The 22,359-nt window shown below is 52.6% G+C and overlaps 3 protein-coding genes across 15 annotated transcripts in view; 2 read left to right on the top strand and 1 right to left on the bottom strand.

Moving 5' to 3' along the window:
- The window catches only part of RALGDS (ral guanine nucleotide dissociation stimulator), a 64,404-nt gene extending 60,712 nt beyond the window's left edge, over positions 1 to 3,692 (top strand). For all 5 annotated transcript variants that reach the window (XM_042478351.1, XM_042478348.1, XM_042478350.1 and 2 more), the window contains exons 17-18: positions 229 to 343; positions 857 to 3,692. In XM_042478351.1, coding sequence (XP_042334285.1) covers positions 229 to 343; positions 857 to 1,032 — 291 coding nt within the window. In that variant the 3' untranslated portion in view covers positions 1,033 to 3,692. The remainder of the gene's footprint in view (positions 1 to 228; positions 344 to 856) is intronic.
- Positions 3,693 to 5,736: 2,044 nt separating this feature from the next.
- On the bottom strand, positions 5,737 to 16,734 carry WDR31 (WD repeat domain 31). 9 transcript variants are annotated; one of them, XM_042479376.1, is made up of 10 exons: positions 16,616 to 16,734; positions 12,045 to 12,142; positions 11,149 to 11,287; positions 10,433 to 10,507; positions 9,962 to 10,106; positions 9,746 to 9,846; positions 9,260 to 9,327; positions 8,144 to 8,285; positions 6,986 to 7,148; positions 5,737 to 6,311 (listed from the first exon to the last, which is right to left on the bottom strand). In XM_042479376.1, exons 2-10 carry the CDS (start codon positions 12,098 to 12,100, stop codon positions 6,151 to 6,153), a joined length of 1,050 nt encoding a protein of 349 aa, XP_042335310.1. In that variant the 5' UTR covers positions 12,101 to 12,142; positions 16,616 to 16,734; the 3' UTR covers positions 5,737 to 6,150. The 9 variants fall into 9 exon arrangements, with proteins under 9 accessions (XP_042335310.1, XP_042335309.1, XP_042335308.1 ...); XM_042479375.1 differs by lacking the exon at positions 16,616 to 16,734 and adding an exon at positions 14,681 to 14,699; XM_042479374.1 differs by lacking the exon at positions 16,616 to 16,734 and adding an exon at positions 14,039 to 14,416.
- On the top strand, positions 15,822 to 22,041 carry BSPRY (B-box and SPRY domain containing; the record flags this gene model as incomplete). Its single annotated transcript, XM_042478759.1, has 6 exons — positions 15,822 to 16,169; positions 16,635 to 16,733; positions 17,139 to 17,369; positions 19,136 to 19,161; positions 19,725 to 19,852; positions 20,855 to 22,041. Coding segments are annotated over 6 exons (1,356 nt in total), but the record flags the coding sequence as incomplete, so codon positions are not given.
- Positions 22,042 to 22,359: the final 318 nt, after the last annotated feature.

Consider the following 22,359-nt stretch of genomic DNA (forward strand, 5'->3'; position numbering starts at 1 on the left):
TGGAAGGGTCTGAATCACATCCCTTCTGCCAACCGGACAGGAGCAGGAGCTGCCCATCAGGGTAGTGGTGGAACTGCATGAGAAGCAGAATCTTGACCAACAGCTCATTTTATTTTATTTTTCTCTTCATTCAAAAGTTTACAGCTGTACTTGGAGACATATGTGAAGTTAAGTTTAAAGCAATGATTTTTTCAAAAAGACTGAATGCCTATTAATGCAATATTCCAGGTAACAAGTCAGGACAAAACTCCAGTGGTAATCCGGAAGGCCATGGCCAAGCACAATCTAGATGCCGACCGGCCAGAAGATTATGAGCTGATTCAGATCATCTCAGAAGAAAGAGGTATGAGAGACCTGGGCCCCCAGGGTGGCTGCTGGCCTCCCTTCCAGCCCTGGCTACTGCTCTTTCTCTCCTGGCTCTCTCCTCTCTTCCCCCCCCCCCCCCCCCGATCTCCCACTTTTTGTCGGGAACCTGCTCCCTCTTTCCCTACCTGCTCTTTACTTTCCTTGAGGGTCATGTTCCTTTTCTCTGTGGAGGCCAGCTTGCCATGGGGGCCACCCCTTCTTACACACACACACTCACACCACCTTTTTCTGTATATGCTCCCTCCCCTCCAGTCACCCTTTCCCACTTTGGTTCTGCCTTTCTGTGCATCCACACGTTACTGTTTTCCTCACTCCACCTCTTCTCCTTCATTTACTCTCCCTTTGCTTCCCTTTCACTCAGCCAGGGTCTGGACAGCTTGCCCGCCCTCCCTGACCTTCCCACCCACTGCTGTCCTTAAAAGCCTGGCCAGCCTTGGACTCTGTTCACTCTCTCTCCCTCCCTCCCCTCCCTTTTTTGCCACTTTCCCAGAGCTCAAGATCCCAGACAACGCCAATGTCTTCTATGCCATGAACTCTGCGGCCAACTACGACTTTGTCCTCAAGAAAAGAGGCTTCTCCCGGGCTGTCAAAATCAAGCACGGCTCCAGCTCCACACTGCCCCGGATGAAGCAGAAGGGACTCAAGATCGCCAAAGGCATTTTCTGACCCTGGCCTGGCCAGCCACTTTGGCTGGCGCCTGCCACCAAGCCAGCTCTTGGCCACCAACCACTCTTAAAGGACGGCTTCTAGTGGGGTGATGACACTGCCTTTCCTTGGCCTTCTCTGGCTTCCCACAGAAGGGAGAGCACACAGGAAGGCACAGTCAAACCCAAAGAGGTGGCTGAAGGAACCAGAACACCCCACGTGTCCACACGCACTCAGCCACCTGTTTATTGCCCTCTGCCTTGGCACTGGCAGCTGGTCCTTGCCTTCAGTCAAGTCTGCATCTCTCTTGCTTTTTTTTACAGAGATTTTTAAACATTTTTTAAAACCAAGGTGCAAAGGCTTACCAATCTGCAACAGCCTGGCACAACACCCACCTCTCTGCCTTAGGCGCCTCTTCTCGCCATGCCAGTACCAGCTTCCTCGCCCCCTCTGCCAGCACCCAGAGCGGGGAGAAGTGGAGGAAGGCAGGAGGGCCAAGTGAACCAGGGGGAAAGAGGATGCCCCTGAGCTCAGCCTGGGGTGACTCTCTGCCTAGAACCCTCAGATGGGATCCTCGATGGCAATGCATTTGGTCCTCGGGGTGGTCAGAGGGGTCCCCAGTGTCCTCCCCCCCTGCTGCCTGCCAGCCAGGTTATCTGTGCCCAACTGGGGATCCCACTCAGACTTTTCACCTTCCAAACTCCCCTACTCGTCCCCTTTTTTTTTTTTAAAGAGCCTGCACCAAAGATTGAATGGCATTGCTTTTTTTTGTCAGAACTTCTGCTGATCAGTTAGGGCAGGGGTAGAAGACACCAGTTTTGCACAGAGAATGTTGTAAATAACAGACTTTGCTTGGAAAGTGGCGGGGCAGGGGAGCCTCTGGCTTTCAAACCCAAACTCCCTCCACCACATTTGGTTTTGCCAGACTCTTGGGAAAGTACCACTTCTGTGTTGTAATGGACTGGAAGCTTAGGCCTTGAAATAGGGTGCATTGACTGTGGCAGGCAGTGAAGAAATTTTTGTAAAGACAAACCAGAACAAACTGAAGTTACTAATTTGTTTTTGTTTTTTTTCTCCAGTATTTATTGCTTGTAAATAGACAGTTGAATTTGTACATTTTACTAACACTGTTTAAGGTCCATCAGTGTGGTCACTTTTATGTTGTAAGTAGTGAGAGGCCTTGGATGTGTGTGGTGCATGTGAGAGAGAGAGACAGAGAGAGAGGCTGGAGAAGGCAAAAAAATTTCATCTTTATCATAACTGAATTTTGGGAAGGATTTTTTTATTGGAGCTTTAAGGGGGGGAGGAACTTAGCAATTAGCATATAAATCACTACACTGGAAATACTAATTAATGCACTAAGTCTAATTATTTTTAACAGATTGTCTCAAGGTGTCAGATAAAGCTATCGCTGTGTTACTGCGCAGGGCGGTCCAGGCCAGAGTATTCTCCTTAGATGAGCTTTAGCCTGGATGGAACTGAGCTGGCTTGAGTAAGCGCTGGAAGGCTCTAAGTGAGAGAAGCCACAGCCCTTTTGGAAGAACATAGGGGATGTGAGGGAAACTCAAGTGAGGCAACAACACAGGTGTGAGGTTTCACCTGTGTCTTGCAGTGGCTTCTAGAAGGCAAGCTCCCAAACCACCTTGTCATTAGGAGTCCACTTCTCTCTTGGCACCACAGAGATGTGAGGGGGGCTTTGTCTGCCTCTTTATGGTTAGGGTGCTGTGGTGTCAGTTGAGATGTACCCAGCTCTACACTTACCTGCCCACCTGCTTGCTCGCTCACACACACCACAGATCTGGAAAAGTGCCCTGGCTTCTGTTCTGCCTATGAAGGGAGCAGGAGGCTCCTTGAGGGCAGAGGCATGCTTGGGTGTGCATGTGTGTGTATTTTGCAGGGTTGGGGTTCCTTTCCTTGTCTGTTTCCTATTCAGCATATTTCCCTGGACACAGTGAAGCATATGTTTGTGTTCCTTTCAGTAGTTTGCCTATGCTAAAAGAAGAAAGTGGTCCACTCTTCTTGCATGCTCCCATCTTCTCAGAGGAGTCACTGGGCCCCTCTCTTGGATGCCCTCCCATTGCCACCTGCTTGGTTTGAGGGGCATGACCCTCAGTGCTGATGACCCTGAGCCAGGCTTCTCCCATGGATCAGCCACAAACCTCCACTGTGTGTGTGCCTAACACTGTAACAGTGCCCTTCGGCTTCGACCAGCCTTCTCCATTTGGCACTGGCTGGATGTGCTGGGTGAGGATGGTGGGAGTTTTAGTTTTGGGGAAGACTGCCTTTTATCCATTTTTTATTCTTTTTACTCGGGAGGAACTTGTAGTCTGCAGCTGTTGTTGGATTACAACTTCCATAGTTGATGAAGCACTGGCTGACTGCCGAGGCACCTTAGCAATATGGGGCAGATGAGAGATCTACCACCTGCACTGGGCTGGGCCCTTCCTCTTAGCCTCCCTCCTCCTCTGGGCATCTCAGTGTCAGATTCTTCAGCATCTGCATATGTGTGTGTGTGTGAGAGAGAGAGAGAGAGAGAGTGTGTGTGTGGCATGATTCATGCAGGTGAACATAGTTACAGTCTGTTTTGTACCAATTGCCACACAATGGCACACTATTGAGTTGTGATGTGTATACAGCAATGTAATTAACCTTTTCATTAAAATACCAATGTTTTGACATTATTTTGTGTCACTGGACAAATATCCCACGTGTTGTACTGGCTGGAGGTAGGGTCAGAGAGTTCGCCGCCAATGGGGGAAAAGACACCACAACAAGCTTGCCTCTCTGCAGTGAGTAGGCTTTTTAAAGCATGGATCTGCCTCGCAGAGGGCATGCTTGCCTTGCCCAGAACATTGGATACGGCGGCTCATGCCAGGACATTGAAGAGACATTTTCTTTGGCACATTTGTTAAGAGGTTTGTTTTTGCCTCCTTCTGAAGTTGAGAAAGTGTGACTGCCCAAGATCTCTCAGTGGGTTTCTTTGTCTGAGTAGGGATTTGAATCCCAGTCATTATTATTATTATTATTATTATTATTATTAATTTCCTGCCCTTTCCCCAAAACTGGGACTCAAAGTGGCTTACAAGATTAAAGCAGTGCCATTAAAAAACACAGAAAAGTGTTTAATTTAAAACCTTTATTTCTCCCTCCTGCTCTTCATCACCTTCTTCAGATGATGGAGAGCCCCTAGGCTCATTGTCCTGGTGAGCTCTCTGATGCATCCCTAGTAGCTACGACAGTAGGATGAAATGTTTTGAAACTTATTTCATAACTGATTCATTAAAAAAAAATTCTGGATATAAACAGTAAATATTACATGTAATGTCTATGTACTTAAGAGGCTGCCTGTCCCTCAAGCTTGGTCTCCCCATTGTCACCCATAGGAAGAACATTTTTTCCATAGTATTGTGGCCTCTGAGAAGAAGGCGCTCCATTGAAAGCCTCCAGTGAATCAAAAAAATCTAGCCTTTACAGTTTTGAATTTAGAAGGCTACTGTTCAGCCATATGTCCAAAACTGCTTTGGTGTAGTGTTTTGGAGACACATGCAAAAAAAAACACCCAATCTATTCCTCATATTAGAGGATCACATTATGCACTTGGGAACACCAGCCTGTTGTGCACGGCTGTTAAGCAACAGATTGGTCTCCCTGGTGTAGGCAGTTCTCCTCAAGTCCGCGGATGGCAAGCCTGCGTATGGTGCAGGCGGACTGTACTTACGCATCAGACAAACGTGTGGAATCCAAAGAACAATAGCACATTATACAGTGTGCCCTTGGTATCCACTGGGCTTTGGAGCTATGAGAAAGGTTTTGGTAACTTTCCCAAACAAACCATGGTTAGAAGCCAGCTTTTAACCAGAATCTGGCTTACAACCTTGCCTTGTCAATTAACCCTTAGTTCTAGACAGTGGAACTCCTGCTTAACTGGGTTTCCTGCTTTCTTGAGCCACTTATCTCAAAGGGGAGGAGAAAGTAGGTTCTAGCATATGACCACAAGCCATAGCTTACTGTGATGTGCAAGCATGACTGGCATCTTTTGTACACTGGGTCATGTTAGTCACAATTGACAACAGAAAACTGTGTCTCAGACTACCACTGTGTCCAATCCAATACCATGTGCAAAGTAAGCATAGTTCGCAGTTCAAGAGATGTTCATATGGGCTTAACAAATTCTTCATGCCCACATATCAGCTGAGAAGACTTCTTGCATCTGAAGAACTGCCCAGGAAAACATAGTGGGTTTTGTTCCCACTTACGGAGCTGCAGGGACGAAAATGGTGGCACAGCAAAGGTGCAGTCCTGTAAGGCAGCGGAAGGGGGCAACTACAATGAGCCCCCCTTCCTGGTGCTGTTGGACTACAACTCCCATCAACTGTACCCTGCAGCTAAGGGGACTTGTGGGAAGAGGAGATGAACATCCATTTTCAATGGATAACATGGGACTGAGATTTTGATGGTCCACAAATCAGCAGTCTGCAGTGCTCAGACACAACCTGTGGAGGGAGCTTCAGTACAAAAAAAAATGACCATTTTGTGTTGTGTGTCTTCAAGTCATAGTTGATTTTCAGGGGTTTTCTTGTCAGAATTTGTGCAGAGGGGTTTTTGCCTTTTTCCTTCTTCTGAGACTGCTGAGAGAGTGTCACCCAATCAGTTTTCATGGCTGAGCTGCGATTCAAAACCTGTCAGTAAGAGCTGTTTGACAGTGGAACACACTCTCTCAGAGGGTGCTGGTCTTCTTTGGAGGTCTTTAAGCAGAGGCTGGATCTGTCACAGGGAGTGCTTTGATTGTGTATTTCTGCATAGCAGAAATGGCTTGAGGTCTCTTCCAACTCTACGATTCTATGGTTCCACATGTGAAGGATGCTCTTACAGAGGCCCCGTACATATCCTCCTTATTCCATGCATGGTCAGGGGCATTGCTAGCTCAGTTTTGCTAATCATGGTGCAAATTGACCCTCCAGTCAGAGGGAAACAGAATTCCAGTGTGGGATTTACCAATAGGCAAGTACCCATTTCTTCCAATTCTTTCCTTCTCCATGCAAGAACCAACTGACTTGTATATCAGAACCAGAGGTTCAGGCAATGGAAGGCTGCTGCCAAAAGCTCTGCCCTGGACCTCCATTCCTCAGCTGTGATGGATCAGAAAGTGGCCACTTCCTGGAGCCCCAATCCGTTGGCAGAGCGGATGCTCAGTAAGTGGATCCCGGCATTGGTGCTGGCACAGAGCAGTGTGGCCTTCCCACAGGCAGCCAAAGAAACCAGAGGCCCTGCTCCATCGAGGCAGGCAGTGGACACACAGGCTGCAGGCAAGAGAACAGGAAGGGAAGCTGATGAGTGAGACCCTGCCCACCGTTTTTTCCTCCCTCTCAAGGCCCACTGTACCACAGAAAATGGCTCAGAGCTGAGCAGGAGCACTCCCTTTTCAGCTCCTCTGTTTTCTGGCCTTGGAAGATGCTTTCTCTGAAAATGGGGATAATGATGCAGCCATTGAAAGCAGACTCCCTTGCCCCCATGTCTGTGTCTCAAGGCAGCCAGAACACTTGGTCCCGACAAGGATTTTTTTTTGGCCACTATTGGCTTGGAGGCCCTCCTGAAGCTGGGTTTTGAAAAGGCTGCTTTGGAGAAATGCCCACCCACCCTGCAGAGATGGCTCGATCTCAAGATGCCACTAAGCAGGCTAGGAAGGTCATGATCTTGGCCCCTGGATTTCAGAGACTGCTTCTGCCCCTGGAGGCTTCACTGCTCACCCTGCTGGCTCTGCAGAAGAGCCCTTGGTTGGCCTGGGCTGGATTGGACCAAACTGGCCAGTGGGATTCCAACTGGATTTCTCCAGGGCACGAATGTAGTCATGGCCACCCTGCCATCCTCTCACACTGCTGTACCCAGTCTGACCCAGGGCTCTTCTGCCAACAACAACTGGGACTCAGGAGAGCTGTTCTGGGCTGGCTCTCTGTTCTCCCCACAGCGACTTTACCTCCAGTCTGTTGGCTCCAGACTTTCACTGTGCCATCGTGAGAGGAGGTAGCTACAATGGGGAAGGAGGCCAGGCCTTGAGGGAGAAAGATGCAGGATGCTGTAGTCTGGGAATGGCCCCAGAATTCACGCACTCGGACCCTCAAGTGTCGGAGGTCCCAGAGCTGGAAAGAAAAAGGAGGTGGAGAGGGGTAGAAGGAATGGCAGGCATTGGGGACAGAGACTGAAGCAAAGGCCCTGCTTAGCTATCTCTCTCCCCCCCTCCAACCTTTCAGAGCTCAGCATGGATAGGAAGCCCCCTCCTGCCCCTGACCTCAGGTACCCCAGAAGGAAAGTGCACCCTCTGGGCCAGCAAGGCGACCCCTTGGGGAGTCTGCTTATAAACGGAGCACTGCAGGATAGGCGGCCATTTTGTATTATTCAATGACTGCAAAGGATTTGTGGATTCAATACTTAAGAACATCGCCAGTAACCTCCAGAGAATCAGGCAGCGGTGGTCTCAAATTACATTAAATGTGTTTTGTTTTTAAAAGCTGTAGATGAAACAAATACTAAAATGGATACAATGGAACAACTGAAGTGGTGACCCTGTGCGTGAGCCTTATCCCATTATTAAAGAAACCTGGCAGGCAAATAAAAAAGCTCATGTTACTTTTTTCACTCTGCATGACTTTGTTCTTTTCAGATTGTAAATGCATGGGAGAGTATGGTAAAAGCATCATTTTTGCCAAATGGAATTTCCCAGCTTGGCAAACGGGACACTTTCAACCCTCTCTCATGCTATTACAACCAGAAGAGAACAAAAATGAACAACACTGTGCAGAGGGAGGGAAAAAACCCATATGCTTCTTGGTTTGCCTACTGGATATGTTTAATAATGTGATAAGGCTCTGAGAGCGGGAAAGAAATAGGTTTAAATGGCTAATAGGGGTGCTGCAAAGGAGGCAAATCGAGCCAATATCCGAGACCAAGCCAATTCCCAGGATCCTTTCTAGGAAGCCATGACACTTGCCCTGCTCTCAATGCAAGTGAAGGCTGTAGTATGAACAGGGGCCCACAGAACCAGTAAGGCCACAGACATCCCCCCACCTCTCTCACCCATCTTCCCAGTCCCAGCTTTGGCCTTTGGCAGCCTGTTAAGGATGTCCAAGGAGCTCACCGTAGCCTCTCCTCCTTCTCCACTACAGCCATGGCTGCCACTGAGACAGTAGCGACCATCTGTGCTCACATCACATGCCGTCTGGATGTGCTGCTGGGGAGGGCAGGCGTGGGCCACTTGCAAGCCCCGTGTGTCCCAGAGTCTGGAATGGAAAAGACATAAAAACGCAGAAGAACATTCACAACTTTTCTCCAGCTCAAAGCAGTGCCTCAAGCGGTGGCTCACTCCCATTCTGGACTCATTCACACACACACACACACACACACACACACACACACACACACACACAAATCTCTGAACATTTTCCCAAAGGGAGTCTGCCTCACCTGGGAGCAGAGACCAGAAAGGAAAATGGAGTTGTGGAGCAGGGCAAGGGGAGGGGGCAAAGCCTCCAAGCACCTTCTCTGCAGGCAGTGGGACCTCAACTCAGTCACTGGGCAGACTGGGGTGGGGGCCCAGTTTGCCTAGAGGGTGCTGAGCGGACCATTCACTTTGCCCCCCCCCCCACACACACACACCTGGAGGGCTGAACAGCCCTGTGAGTGGGACAAAGGAGCTTATCCTTTGGTTTACTAAATCAATTTACCTCTATCTGGTTTAAAGCTTAATTTTGGTGGCATCCTGATGTTATCAGAAGGTTTTTGCCACTGAATTTGCCATCCGAATACAGCCTGGGTGCATCCCCACTTCCAAGAGTACTCCTCTTTTCCAGCTTAAGACAATGGCTGCTGGAGCAGTCCTGGAAGTAGGGATGCACCCAGGCTGTATTTGGGCTGCAAATTCGGTGGCAAAAACCTTCTGGTAAGAGTAGGATGCAGCCTGAATTAAAATTTAAACCAGGAGAGGTAAACCAAATTAATAAGCCAAGCGATAAACTGCGAAGTCTGAGCCCAAAGTGGTCCTGCTGGGCTTTGTGCCTACCTACCACGGAAGACCACAGGAAAACCAAGGCCACATCCACTGTTGCATGGAATCCCACTGAAGCTCAAGTCCCACATTCAAGATTCAGAAACAAAACTTGCAAATACGTTTCCATCCAGAAAATTCAAGTTAAAAGCAGGGTGGTGAATTGGTACATGCACAGTCCCTTGCCTCTGCTGTCCTGAGCTTACGCACCTGATGGTTTTGTCCTCTGAGGTCTGGATGATGTAGGGCTCTCCAGGAACCCAGCAGAGATGTGTCACCTGCCGGAAAGGGGAGAAAATTATTGAGGGGGGGGGTTCATTTAGAGATGGGAGAGCTTGGCAAGCTTCACAGCCTGCTTTTGGTCACATTACAAAAAGCAGCAAGTTTTCAGAAGATGCACTGTTTGGAAACATAATTTCCACAGCATCATCATAAAAACAGTTTGAAAAGAGCTGGGGAGAACCCATAAGATGGAGCTGACCGAAGGCCTTTCTAGGCCCAGTTCAGTTTCTACAGTGATCAACCAGATGTACCAGAGAAGCTCACATGCTGTGAATGCCCAGAGATACACTGTGTCTGGACACAGAGGGTCCATTGAATTGTCATTGCCAGGGTAGCAGTCTTTATACAAGATGTCTGTGCCTTGGGTCTGCAAAACTTGTGGGGTGTTATCTTTCCAAGCCTGCCCTCTCTTACCAGATTTCTGGAAATTAATGCTCTGTTCAGACAGACGCCTGTCTCTATGTCCCATGTGCACACGCAGTTGTCACGAGAGCCAGTGCAGAGCTGCTGAAAAACTTGAGGTGAAAAAGCACAAGGTGAGGAAGGACAAAGAGACGGATGAAGAGTGTGAGTTCATGATCACCTTCCCTCTGGAAGCAGTGCTGGAAGCCAGCAAGGGAGCCACCTCACCTGGGCTGACAGCCAAGCCGGTCACCACCAGATCATGTCCTGAAAAGCACTGGGCTGCCCCATCTGCCCCATGGAGCCCCCACATCAGCACAGTTTTATCCCGAGAGGCACTGAAGAGCCAGCTGGGCTCTGGGAGGCAGCTGACCTGGGTGAAGGAGATCAAGGGTTAGGCTGGTATTCAGAGGGAACCCACCTCCTTCATAGCTGACCTGGCCATGGTTGGCCCTGTGGCTACGAGGGCAGAGGGGCACTGAGAGCTGACCATTGCCAGTTGACCTCCCTTGGGCAATGGGCCAGGTTGGGGCTTCCTTTCCATGCCCCCTCCTCCAGTGGAAGAAGCTGGGGGGGGGGGGGCCTAGGGCCAATGGGTGGGTCTGTAAGCAGAACCAGGAAATGAGAGAGGAAGAGAGACCCTCAGCTGCTGAAGAGGCAGAGAACAACAGGCAGTGTGGCTGCTGGAGCAGGGTTTACCTTTGTCACCTCACGTTCGTGACCCCTGAAGGTCCTTACCACGGTGCCACAGTGCCAGTTGTACACAACAACAGCCTGAAGAGGAAAAGAGAGGAGGAGAAAGAGAAAACTACACAATGAAGTTCACGAAGAAGAAAAGCATCATCCTCTGCCATTTTCTTAATGCCTGCCTTTAGCTGTTCTGTTTTCAATGCATGCCAGCCTCCCTTGTCCCCAAGCCCTCCCCAGGCGCTGCATGGAGCACAGGCAACAGCAGCCCAGGAGTATGCACCCCAGAGTGGCAACCCAGCAGCTACTCCCTCCTACCTTCCCTTCATCTGGCACCACTGACTGTACTGGTTAGGAGGCCAGATGGGAACTGTGGGGCACTGGGAGGCCTAGAAGCCCAGTCTCCTGTCTGCCCCTCCCCATCTCAATCATGGTGTTATGGGCAAATCAAGTGGTAGCCAAGTCCAGCAATACATCTGCCCCTGGGGCTGCTGGCCACCCACCCACTGGCTCAAGGGAGTCTCACAGTTAGGCAGGGATGTAGACAGGATTTTGGGAAGGGGGAGTCCAGACTAAGTGCCACCATATATTGTGTGATTAGATTAGGTTTGGCTGATATTGTTTTTAAATCATTAACGGAAGGGCGAGTCCGGACCCCACGGTCCCTCCCTTGGCTATGTCACTGAGCTGGGGCTCCTGAGGCCCAATCTGAGGCCTTGTCCACTGACCTTGTCTTTTCCACCGGACACGCAGAGGTCAGGCGCCAGGAAAGCCACGGAGGCCACAGCATCATCATGGGCAGGAGGGCGATGTTGGAGGGTGGCCCTAGCCGTAGGAGGAGGCTCTGATCCACTCACTCCTTCACTCCTGCAAAGGCAGAAAGGAAAGGACAAGGTTCAAGGGCCTCTGGGGGTCAGAGGCAACTGCAGTGCCCTTCTTGACAGTCCCTTGGCATGAGGGGAGATGGGGGGCAGGGAGACGGGGTTCCCACTGCTGTAGCCCCGCTTCTCTCCTTATGGTCAGACTCTGGGGCCCTGTTATGCCAACCCCTGCCCCCTAAGCCCACAAGCCATTCACAAGGACAGCACACACCCGCCACCCATCTTGTGACTGATGGGTGGTTTCTGATAAGCTGCAGCTGGCTGGCCTTGGCAAACGGTCTTTTCTAAAGGAAGGGCTTTTCTCCAACATTTCTGGGAAGCCATCAAGGCATCCAGTGGCATTCAGTTCCAGCAGTTACTTCTGTGCTGGAGAAAGCAATGCTCCCTTCCCTGAGACCTGAACCTCTTGTCATGGGAGAAACCTTTTGCACTTTGTTCATGGTCTCCTTATCCTTATTATCTTTTTAAAAAATCATGCCTGTCTTTTGCTTTCCCCTCTTTTTATTATTATTTTTAAAAGCTTATTTTAAAAGCTGGTGTTGTGTTTAAAAAAACCTTCAATATAAAACCTCGGGAGGCCAAGAACCTGGTCCCTGGAGTCCAGTTTTGCCTCTGGGATCTTGTGCAGCCAAGAGAAAGAGGCAAGGGGGTGCCTCTCCCAGGGCCAGCCAGCCATCTCACTCCCAGCAGCCTTTCAGTGGGAGACCCCCCCCTGCTGGGAATGAAGCCCCCTCACCTCCTACCTGCATCCGGAGGGAGCTCTGTAGCGCAGGGTGACTTTGCTCTGCCTTTTCCCCATCTCAGAGGCAGAAGGGAGGCCCTGAGCCGGTTACCGAGGTCCCTGGCATGAGGACAAGAGGGAATTAAGGAGAGGGACTTAGTTTCCTTGTTTGCCCACATCTCAGCCGGGGGCCACTTATCTGCTGGACACTGGCCAGCTACCCCCCTTCCCCAACTTGGTAAGAAGAAGCCACCCTTCTCCCTCAACTGAGAGAGTGAAGTAAAAACTCTGTATTTGAGTTTTCTCTTCCTTAACCTTAACTATAGCCTCACAAAGGATTCCAGACAAACTGGAATCTCAAAGGCACTTTAAGGTGTATAGTTTTTTGTGGGTTTTTCGGGCTATGTGGCCAGATTTTAAGTTGTTTCCGATCTCTCAGCACCCTCACGGCCAGAAGAGGAGCTCCTCCACACCATTTGAAGGGATGACAACAACCACAACATCTGGACCAAAGGCAGGGCTTTTCCCCACCCACCTGTATGATTGTTAACACTTCTTGTCTGTTGCAGAAGCCAGTGGAGCTTCGAAAGCTTGCAACCTGTAAAAAGGCATTTGGGTCGGCCTGATAAAGGTATCACTGTTTGGTGGATTTTGGAGGTTATTGTACTTTGAGTTTTACATGTCACCTTTCTGGGTAAAACTGCCTCCTCAAGTCAGCTACCACAAAAATATATTTGGGTGAAGACACACTTCAGTATAATAAAGTATGGAGACAAGCCAGCATTAAAAGAAAGGGAGATCCTGCAGATGCTAAAATAGATACCATCAACCACAGAGTCACTGAAGTGGAAAGGGCCCTGGGATTTCAAGGGGCCATCTTGCCTAGCCCCCTTCTGCCAGGCAGGGAAAGGCCACTGAGGCCCTCCTGGGAGACGCCCATCAGCCTCTGCTTAAGGACTGCCAAGGGAGGCGAGCCCACCATCTTCCAAGGAGCTCTGCTGGCAAACGGCTCTTACACCCCAGAGGTTCTTCCTAAGGCTTCGGGGCAATTTGGATCAACCAGCTAACCAAGCAGCAACCAACCGCTTGACTGACATTTTGCCTTTCCCCCAAAGTGGAGGTTCAGATAAAAGCAATATTAAACTGCCTATAGAATTGAGACCTAACAAAACAGGTGGTACGTACTTGGAGGTCCTTAAACAGAGGCTGGATGGCCATCTGTCAGGGATGCTTTGACTGAGAGTTCCTGCATGGCAGAATGGGGTTGGACTGGATGGCCCTTGCGGTCTCTTCCAACTGTAGGATTCTAGGATTCTAAAACAGAAAACCCCAAGCAGTCAGTCCTCAAAGGCCTCTGGGAGCAGAGAGGGCTCCACCTGACCACAGAGGTCCAGAGGATGGTGAGTGGGATACCTCCCTCTGAAGGGAGCCCCAGAGGGTCTGGGGGCAGCTGTAACAATCCAAGCCAGGCAGCAGCGGAGACCCAGGCCAGGCCCCCCAGAGCCCCTTGCCGTGGGCACATAACCTCCACCACCATGCCCCCCCCCCAGCAAAGAGAGGGCTGGAGGCCCTGCAAGGAATGGGGCTTCAAGACCCCTTGGCAATAGCAAGTACATTTCTATACCACTTATCAGTGCACTTAAGCACTCCTTTAAGGCTTGAGTGGTTTACAAAGTGTAAGCCAATTGCCCCCAAGAAGTGGGGTACTCTTTTTAGGGACCTCGGAACTAAGGATGCCAGGCTGAGTCGACCCTGAGCCCCCGGCTGGGACTGAACTTGTGGTTTGTGAGTGAGTGGTTGCACTACAAGCCTTCAAGCACTGTGCTGCCAGGGCCCTTATTCTTATTATTGGGTCCAGGGACATGCCTTCTGCAGCTGGGCCTGAGAGGGAATGGCAGCCCATGCTCCCCCACAGCTGCTCTCTGCAAACTGCGGCCCAGCAGCCCCCCCCACACACACACACCACACCCCCCTTCAGGCCCACACCCCCTCTGATGCCCTTCCAGTCTTTCTTACTTCGAGGGGCGTCTGGATGTCCCCCCTCCCGGTCTGTTTCAAGAGCAACAAGAAAGGCTGGGTTTCCTTGCGAGGGTGGCTCCGGACGCCCCCTCCCCAGTCGCCTACCGCCTTCTGAGGCTGAGAGAGCGTGACTCTCGCCTCTGGGACCTGGAGGAGGACCTTGGGCGGCGGCAGGACCTGGCCAGGGCTCCGGCGGCGGCCCCGGGGCTGCCCTCTTCCCTCCGGCTGGGAAGCGCTTCTCCTTTGACCCCAGAAGGAGGGCGAGAGGCCGGGCTCCCTCCTCCCTCCTCGGGCTAAGCCCGCCCTAAGACCCGCTAAGGCTAAGCCCTCCCGGAGCCTCCAGGGGCTTCTCTTCCCGGCGGCAAGGCAAGGAAGGGAAGGCCCGCGGCGCAGCCTCCAGCCCCAGCGGCAGCCTACCCGCCCCCCCCGGACCCCCTTGCCGGGGGAGGATCCATGAGGAGTGGTCTCTTCTTCTTGCCTCCGCCGGAGGGAAGGCAGAGGGAAGCGGGGAAGGGGCGTCGCCGGGACAAAGGCTCCGGCTCCGGAGTCGGCGACAGGGGGGTCGGTCAACCCGCGAGGGAGGCGGAGGCTCGTCGGAGGTGGACCGGGGACCCCCTCGGATCCCCCGCTTCCTTCTACCTGCCCCTCGGCCGCTGCCTCCGCTCCCTCCTCCTCCTCCTCCTCCTCCTCCTGCTGGGCAGCCTCCCTTCCTCCCCGACAGTCCTGCCTTGGCAACCGGTGGCTTCCCGGGAGACTCCCCTGCTCCCGCCTCCCCACTCCTCGCTCTCTCTCTTTCTCTGGCGGGTGGAGGGAGAAAGGCGCTCTGCACACGCTCAGGGGCAAGGAGGAAGGAAAGAAGGAAGGACCGACCGTAAAGGCCGTTCTCTCCGCCGGACTGCCCTGCCCAGAATGCCCCCAAGGCCCCCTTGCCCTACAGGGCACCGCCTCCTGGCTCCTCCTCCTCCTCTGGGGAAAGGCGGCGGGGGGGGGGCAGCCAAACCCTCGGGGGGGGTAGGGCGCCCCACTCCTGGGCGATCATGGCACCCGCGGAGGAGGGAGGGGAAGGCCCCGGGTGGGAGACGGAGCTCCCCCCGGAAAGGGATGGGCGGCGGAGAGAGGCATCGAGCCCTAGAGCTGGAAGAGATCCCAAGAAGGGCCACCCAGTCCAGCCCCATTCTTCTGCCATGCAGGAACTCTCAGTCAAAGCATCCCCAGTGACAGACAGATGGCCCTCCAGCCTCTGTTTAAAGACCTCCAAAGAAGGAGACTTCACTACACTCCGAGGAAGGAGCGAGTTCCACTGTCCACCAGCCCTTACTCTCAGGAAGGTCCTGCTAATGTGGATCTCTTCTCCTGGAGCTTGCATTCGTTGTTCCGGGTCCTATTCTCTGGAGCAGCAGAAAACAAGCTTGCTCCCTCCTCAATATGGCATCTCTTCAAATACTTAAACCGGGCGATCACATCACCCCTTAAGCATCTCTTTCGCAGCCTAAACATCCCCAACTCCCGGAGTCTTTCCTCATAAGGGTTCTGGTCCCTTCCCCCTTTCAGTCGCCCTCCTCTGGACCCATGGCTCCAGTTTCCCCCCATCCTTCTTGAATTGTTTTGCCCAGAACTGGAGGCAGCCTGATTCCAGGGGGGCCTGAGCAGAGCAGAGGGGCGCCGGGGGCCCCAGAAGCGCCGGACCGGTCGGAAACCCTGCGCCGGGGAGGGAGGGAGGGAGGGAGGGAGATAGGCTGCCCTTGAGTGGGGAGGCTCTGCCGAGAGAGAAGGAGGGTAGAGGGCGGCCTTCCCAGTCCGGAGGCCCCTCCCTGCTCCTCCTGGGGCTGCCAGGCCGGTCGGACGGGGCGAAGGGCGTCTCCTGCGACAGGTGAGCCTGCGCGCCTTCTTCTTCTTCCTCCTCTTCCTCCGGGGCCCATGGCGGAGGAGGCCTCGGGGACTGCCGGGGGATCGGCCTCCGGTCCCTGCTGCCAGGCCCACGGGCTGCCCCTCGACCGCTTCTGCTGCCAGGAGAGGCGCCCGGTGTGCGGAGGCTGCCAGGGTCCGGCCTCGGCGTCGGAGGGGGGCTGCTGCGGCTGCCGGGACCACCGGCTGCGACCCCTTGGCCCAGGAGGCCCGGCGGAGGAGGGTGAGCCCTTGGCGCCTTGGCACTCGGAGGGCGGGTGGGAGTGCCTCTGAGCATACACAGAGGGCATCCCAGCTGCCGGAGAGAGAGAGGGGTGACGGGTGGGGAAAGCCCTTTCGAAGGCAGCCCCCGCCCCAGCTTCCAGGCGCCCTGGGAGTCGCCACTACGAAGCTGAAAGCCAGCGGAGGGAGGGAGGGAGGGGAGTACACAGGGGATCTGCTCCACCAGGGCTCTCTGGGGTGGAAAGGGAACTCTGTACATGCTCTGAGGCCTTGCAGCGTATTCGTAGAGCGCCTGCTTTGCATGGGAGGACGGTGCTGCAGAAACTCTGTCCGGACCCCCGACCCACCTGCCCCCCTAAAGAGGCAGCTGCTCCTTGGGGAGGGTGCCCCTGGCCCAACTCGGGGGGGGGGGGCAGAGATCCCAGGCCCCCAACACTGACCACTCACTCTCCCCTCTCGCTTCCAGGACCAACTTGTGGACCGGTGTGAGAAGCTGCAGCTGCAAAGTGCCATCATTGGCCGGTTCCTGGCGGAGTCCCTGCCCCAGAAGTCCCAGCGCCTGGTGGTAAGGGGCAGGGTGTGTGTGTGGGGGGGTGGGTCATCTCTGCCCTGCCCTGCCCTGCCCTGATGGGCCACCAGTTGATCCTCCTCCCTGGGGCCTGACCAGAGCAGAATAGAGTGGCCCTATTACTTCCCTTGATCTAGACACTATACTTCTATTGATCCAGGTGGAAGCTTTGCTGGAGGAACATAAACTCTTCTGCCCCTCATGCCCTTTGTTGCCTCTATGAATGTTTCAGCCCCTACTTTGGAGCCAGGAGGTCCTGGGTTCAACTCTCTCCAGGGCAGGAGAGCTGGGAAGTGACCCTGGGCAGTTGCCAGCCTGTGCAGTTAGAGGGGGAGGCAGATGAGGGCCTGACCCTGTCCATCTGTCCATGACCTCCCCTGTCTTTCTCTCTCTCTTGCTCAGAGCGAGGCCAGCTGTGCACGGGAGGCCCTGATCCAGCGCCTGAACCTGGTGAGGAGCGCCTGTGAGAGCGAGGAACAGCGGCTGCTGGAGGCAGCCCACTCCGAGGAGGAGCGAGCCCAGCAGAGCATCCTCACCCAGCAGGCCCACTGGACCCAGGCCTTGCAGAGGCTGGAGGCCCTCCGGACCTACCTGGTGGCCGCCGTCACCTCCACCGATGACTGGGGCCTCCTGGTAATAATAATAATAATAATAATAATAATAATAATAATAATAATAATTTATTTATAGCCCGCCCAATCACAAGGAATCCAGGCGGGTTACAACAGTAAAAATAAAGATAATAAAATAAAATACAATAAATAAATAAAATACAATAAAATTAAAGAGAGCGAAGTGAGTACATTCACAGTTAGGCCTGATGGAAGTTGGGCCTCTCTTTTTCACTCCCTCCCAGGTCTGATGATGATGTCATGGAGGGAGGGCTCTTCTTCTTGAGGCAAGGATTTTATTTTAATTAATTTTAATTTAATTCTTCTCATTAAATTTAAGAGAAGAATTGGTGGACAGAGTGACATAAGTCACAGTAAATCGGGAGTAGAACTAGGTAGGGAAGGCCTGCCGGAAGAGATCCGTCTTAAGAGCCTTCTTAAAGGCTGTAAGAGTAGAAATGTCACGGATCTCCTTCGGCAGGTCATTCCATAGCTTCGGAGCTGCGATGGAAAAGGCCCTCTGGGTGACTGAACTTAGCCTAGATTTTATTGGCTGAAGTAGATTCTTCCCCGAGGACCTTAGAGTGCGGGACGGACAGTATGGAAGTAGGCGATCTCTTAAGTATTCTGGACCCAAGCCATGTAGGGCTTTGAAGGTAATCACCAACACCTTGTACCTTGCCCGGAAACTAATTGGCAGCCAGTGAAGGGATTTCAAAACCGGTGTTATGTGATCGGTACGAGGAGTACCTGTAATTAACCTGGCTGCCATATTTTGTACAAATTGAAGTTTCTGAACTTGGGACAAGGGTAGCCCCATGTACAGCGCATTACAGAAGTCCAATCGAGAGGTGACCAGCGCATGTACAACTGTTTCAAGGTCTCCCTGCTCCAGGAAGGGGCGCAGCTGGCGTATCAGCCGAAGCCATGCGTCTCCCCTGAGGCCCGGCAAGAGTGGGTTTCCTCGGGGGCAGCCTTGCTTCTCAGGCGTATTCTTGCTCTTGTAGTTATTATTAGTATTAAAGTTATGGTTACTGCTACCAGGAGCACTTCACATTCAGCACCTGCTGTGCTGCTCCTGGAGGAGCTTTCAGCCACATGTTGGCAGGACAAGGAAGTCACCTCTTCAAATTGAGGGGTTCATCAGCCTCGTCCTGGGGCCCCCACCTGAAGCAGGAGACAAAGGAAGAAGCCCTGTAGGCCTGTGGACACAAAGCACTTCCTTGTCTTCACTACCATAGCACTTCCTTTGACTCCTGCTTCTGCTTCAGGTGGAGCCCCAGGACTAGGACCTTTTAAATGTGAGGACCATCATCACATTTAAAGGGTCTTGTGGGAGAGGTGAGGCCTTCAGCAGGGCCACATAAGCCCCCCTGCCCCCCCAGGAGCCACAATTCTTCCTCTTTCCCCCCTCCCCACCCAAACGTGCCTCACTGCCAGTAACCAAGGTTTGCTCTCAACAAGTTTCCATACCACCCTCTGGATGCAGAGGCTGTGGAGAGGGGCCACCAGGCATCATGGGACGAGTGCACTTGTCTTGGCTGACTTGCTTGTTGTCTTTCTGGGGGGATGCAGGTGGGGGAGCTTTGTCCTCCTTGGCAGTAAATTCAGTTGCTTGTGTTGTTCAAAAGCTGGAGATGCCAAGATTTCACTGGCAAAACAGGTGCTCACTGACAACTCTAGGGAACACCCTTCAAGGGGTTGCTCAGCAACCCCATTGCGGGCTAGGCATCTTCCCCTTTGGCTAATATTTTCTCTCTCTCTCTCTCTCTCTCTCTTTCCCTCCAGCAGGCGGAGGAGGAAATCTTTGAGCGGTGAGTCCTGGAGCACATAGATTTCTGGTCCCCCCAACCAGTGGCTCATGTTGCCTCTGCCCAGCTGGAAAATGTGGTCCAAGACTCTTCTGGCGACCACTGGTTTCTTTTGGTGCCTCATCTCCTTTCTGCTGCTGCCCCCCAGGACTTGGAGAAGGCGCCATGCCCACAGGCCTTGCAGTGTGGCTTTCATGTGGCCCCTGTGGGCCAGAGCCACTAGCTCTCTCTTCCCCTCCTGGGCCCCACCAACAGAAGCATATGAGGGCCCAGTGCTCAAAGCCATGCAGGAACACAACTGGGCTGTGGGAGTGGTGAAGGAGATCCTGGGCAGCCTCAGTGTCAAACCTTCCCTCTGCAGGTGCGTTCCAGGTGGCCTACTGCCACTTGACCTTGTCCTTTCCCCACCTGTGGCCCGGGTGAGGTGTCACTGGTTTAGCTTACAGGGCAGCAATTGCCCTGAGAATTGGTTGTGCCAAGCGTTCCGAAGCAGTGCCAGCCTTTGCTGATCACGCTAAGCATCTGTAAAGGTGAGGTCTGATGGCTTCTATTCTTGCATCTCTTAGAATGGAGGAAGCCGAGGGGATCCTGGAGCCCCGGGAATCAGAGAAGCTGAACTTCAATCCACGCTGCGTTCAGAGTCTGCTGGTCAACCGCCTGTGGGCCGCAGCAGCTCTTCTCTCCAGGGCTTCAGGTCAGTCTTTGATCTTCTCTAATTGGGAGATAGTTCCCAATCCATGGGGAGATGTATGTGTGGTTGTAGGTAGCCTGCACCACTCTAACTGCTGGTAGTTAAAAAAAAAGTTGTTGTTGTCATCTGCTGCCAGGTTAAGGGGAGGCCCTTATAGTGGATCACAATAAGCTTTAGGGAGTAAGCCTTTGTTGCGAGGTGCCTTCAAGTTGACTCTGACTTACAGTAGCCCTCTCCTACATGGCAAGATTTATTCCCAGGCCATTTGCCATGGCCTTCCTCTGAGGCTGAGAGAGGGTGGCTTGGCCCCAGCCACCCAATGGGTTTACATGGTTGAGCAGTGAGGATTTGAACTCTGGTCTCCCAGAGGAGTCCTAGTCCAGGACCCAAACCACAAATCCATGCTGGCTTCCTTGTGAATCTCACTGTGGGAATATTCAGTGGGAGCTACAGCTGCTGTTACTGTTGTTTTTTAGTAGGTTTAAACTGCTTTTCTAGATGGATTATCTTCCAACTAATAAAATCAGGTCATATAAAAACAAAAACATTTAAAAACTTATTAAGATAACACAGAAAACAATAAAGAGCATTTAAATAAATAGCTTAGATAAGCAATCAAATTAAAAGAGCAGCAGCGGAGAGAACATTTCCAGTGGCAGCATCATTCATGAGCTGGATGGAATAAAAGAGTCTTTAAATCCCACCTAAAGACCAGAAAGAGGTGGCCAAATGTGTTTCCTTGTGAGTATGGCAGAGGTGTGGAGACACTGCAGGAAAGGTTCTGCTGAAGGCACAGGGAGCAAGGTCTTGGGTGCTGATCTTATGTGCTGTCTAGCTGGTGTTTGGCGAAGTTCATTAAGTTGGTTGGTGTCAACCGATGAAATGTTGGAGTCCTTTTCAGAGGGCCCTGTGAATGCTGGAGGCTCACACCTGGCCTCTGAGTGGGTGGTGGCATCCTGATCCCTGCTAACTCCTTACTCAGCATCCACTTGCTTTTCCCACCAGCCACAGATGACATCCACTTTGACAAAAAGACAGCCAGCCACCTTTTGGTGCTCTCAGAGGACAAGAAGACGCTGACCTTCAGCCCCAAGAAAGCCAGGACTGAGCTGGACGGACTGGCCCGCTTTGACCACTGGCCCAACGCTTTGGCAGAAGAGTCCTTCTGCAAGGGGCTGCATGTCTGGAGGGTCCGAGTGAGCAAGAGTGGTGCATACAAGCTGGGAGTGGCATATGGCTCACTGCAGCGCAAGGGGTCGGGCCCCCAGTCCCGCCTGGGCCACAACCCAGACTCCTGGGTCTTCTCCCGCTACGATAAAGAGTTCCAGTTTTCACACAACAACTCCCATGAGGCAGTTGAACTGCTCAGGTGCCCGGTAGAAATCGGGGTGCTGGTGGACATGGATGCTGGGGAACTGCTCTTCTTTGACCCAGAATCATGTGCCCTTCTCTATGCCCACCACCAGGCTTTCACCAGCCCCCTGTACCCTGCTGTGGCTGTGGCTGACCAGAGTGTTTCTCTGGTATGAAGTGAGCAGAGTCCAGCTGGAATTGTAGTGCAAGGCCCCCAGACTTGAGCCAATTTTGACCTTTTAGGAAAGTTGAGAGGTTGCCTGAACCAGCTGGGGGAGGAGCAGATTGGGCACTTGGCAGGAGGATGTGCGTGCCCCTGCCCCTTCCGGTACAGAGAGAGCTCACAAGGGGCTCTGCCTGGGTGGCATCACGGTGGTCAGTAAGAGATGCTTGCCTGGCTCCCTTTGTGGCACCACAGTGCCAAACCCGGGGCTCCACCTGCCATCCTAGGGTGGGGGGGGGCAGAAGGGTGATAGCCCCTCATGGAAGAAATTCAAGTCACAGGATAGCCAGATGGCTCTGCAAGTATTGCACAGGTGCAGATATTTGGCCTCTGTTTTGTCCTTATTTAATTGGGGATCAGGGACGTAGCCAGGATTTTGGGAAAGGGAGGGGGGTCCAGGCTAAGTGCCACCATTATAATGGGACTTGGACGTGGAGGCGCAGCAGCACATACCATTCGTTGTATCTAATGGAAAGGGGGGGGTTCGGACCCCATGAATCCCTTCCCCTTGGCTACGTCCCTGCGGGGGTTCTTTCTGTTTCATGTAATTTATGATACTTAATTTCCCCTGTCATCATTACAATTATGGAAATAAAGATGGATGAAGAAAAAGGTGGGTTCTGCTCCCAGCACTGCTTGCTATCCTCTTCCTTGCTAAAGGCGAGAGGGGCCCACAGACTCCCACCACCTCCAAGGGCAAGCAGCTGGGGAACTCCCAGCACAAAGTCAAGTGGCTGATGAGTCTGGAAAGGACCAAGGTGTGTACATGGTGTGTGCTGTAATGCTCCTGGTACCTTCAAACTGGCTCCATGTGGAGTGAACTGCAACTCCCAGAATCCTCCTGTCAGCACAGTTCCTAGTCCTATTGCCTGGGAGGTGGGGAAGCTTTCCCAGCCTGTGGGTCTGGGTGGAAGAAAAAGGACTGGCTCCTGGC

This window comes from Sceloporus undulatus, chromosome 7 (genome assembly GCF_019175285.1).
Source record: "Sceloporus undulatus isolate JIND9_A2432 ecotype Alabama chromosome 7, SceUnd_v1.1, whole genome shotgun sequence".
Taxonomy (NCBI): domain Eukaryota; kingdom Metazoa; phylum Chordata; class Lepidosauria; order Squamata; family Phrynosomatidae; genus Sceloporus; species Sceloporus undulatus.

What these genes read in the sequence shown, in the direction of transcription:
- WDR31 (XM_042479370.1), bottom strand. Translation starts at nt 12,201, where the DNA reads ATGTGGGCAAACAAGGAAACTAAGTCCCTCTCCTTAATTCCCTCTTGT. An exon ending in CCTCCGGATGCAGGTAGGAG is followed by an intron (nt 11,288 to 12,037) that starts GTGAGGGGGCTT and finishes CTGCCTTTGCAG; the next exon opens with GAGTGAAGGAGTGAGTGGAT. An exon ending in CTGGAGCCAACAGACTGGAG is followed by an intron (nt 6,312 to 6,985) that starts GTAAAGTCGCTG and finishes TCTTGCCTGCAG; the next exon opens with CCTGTGTGTCCACTGCCTGC.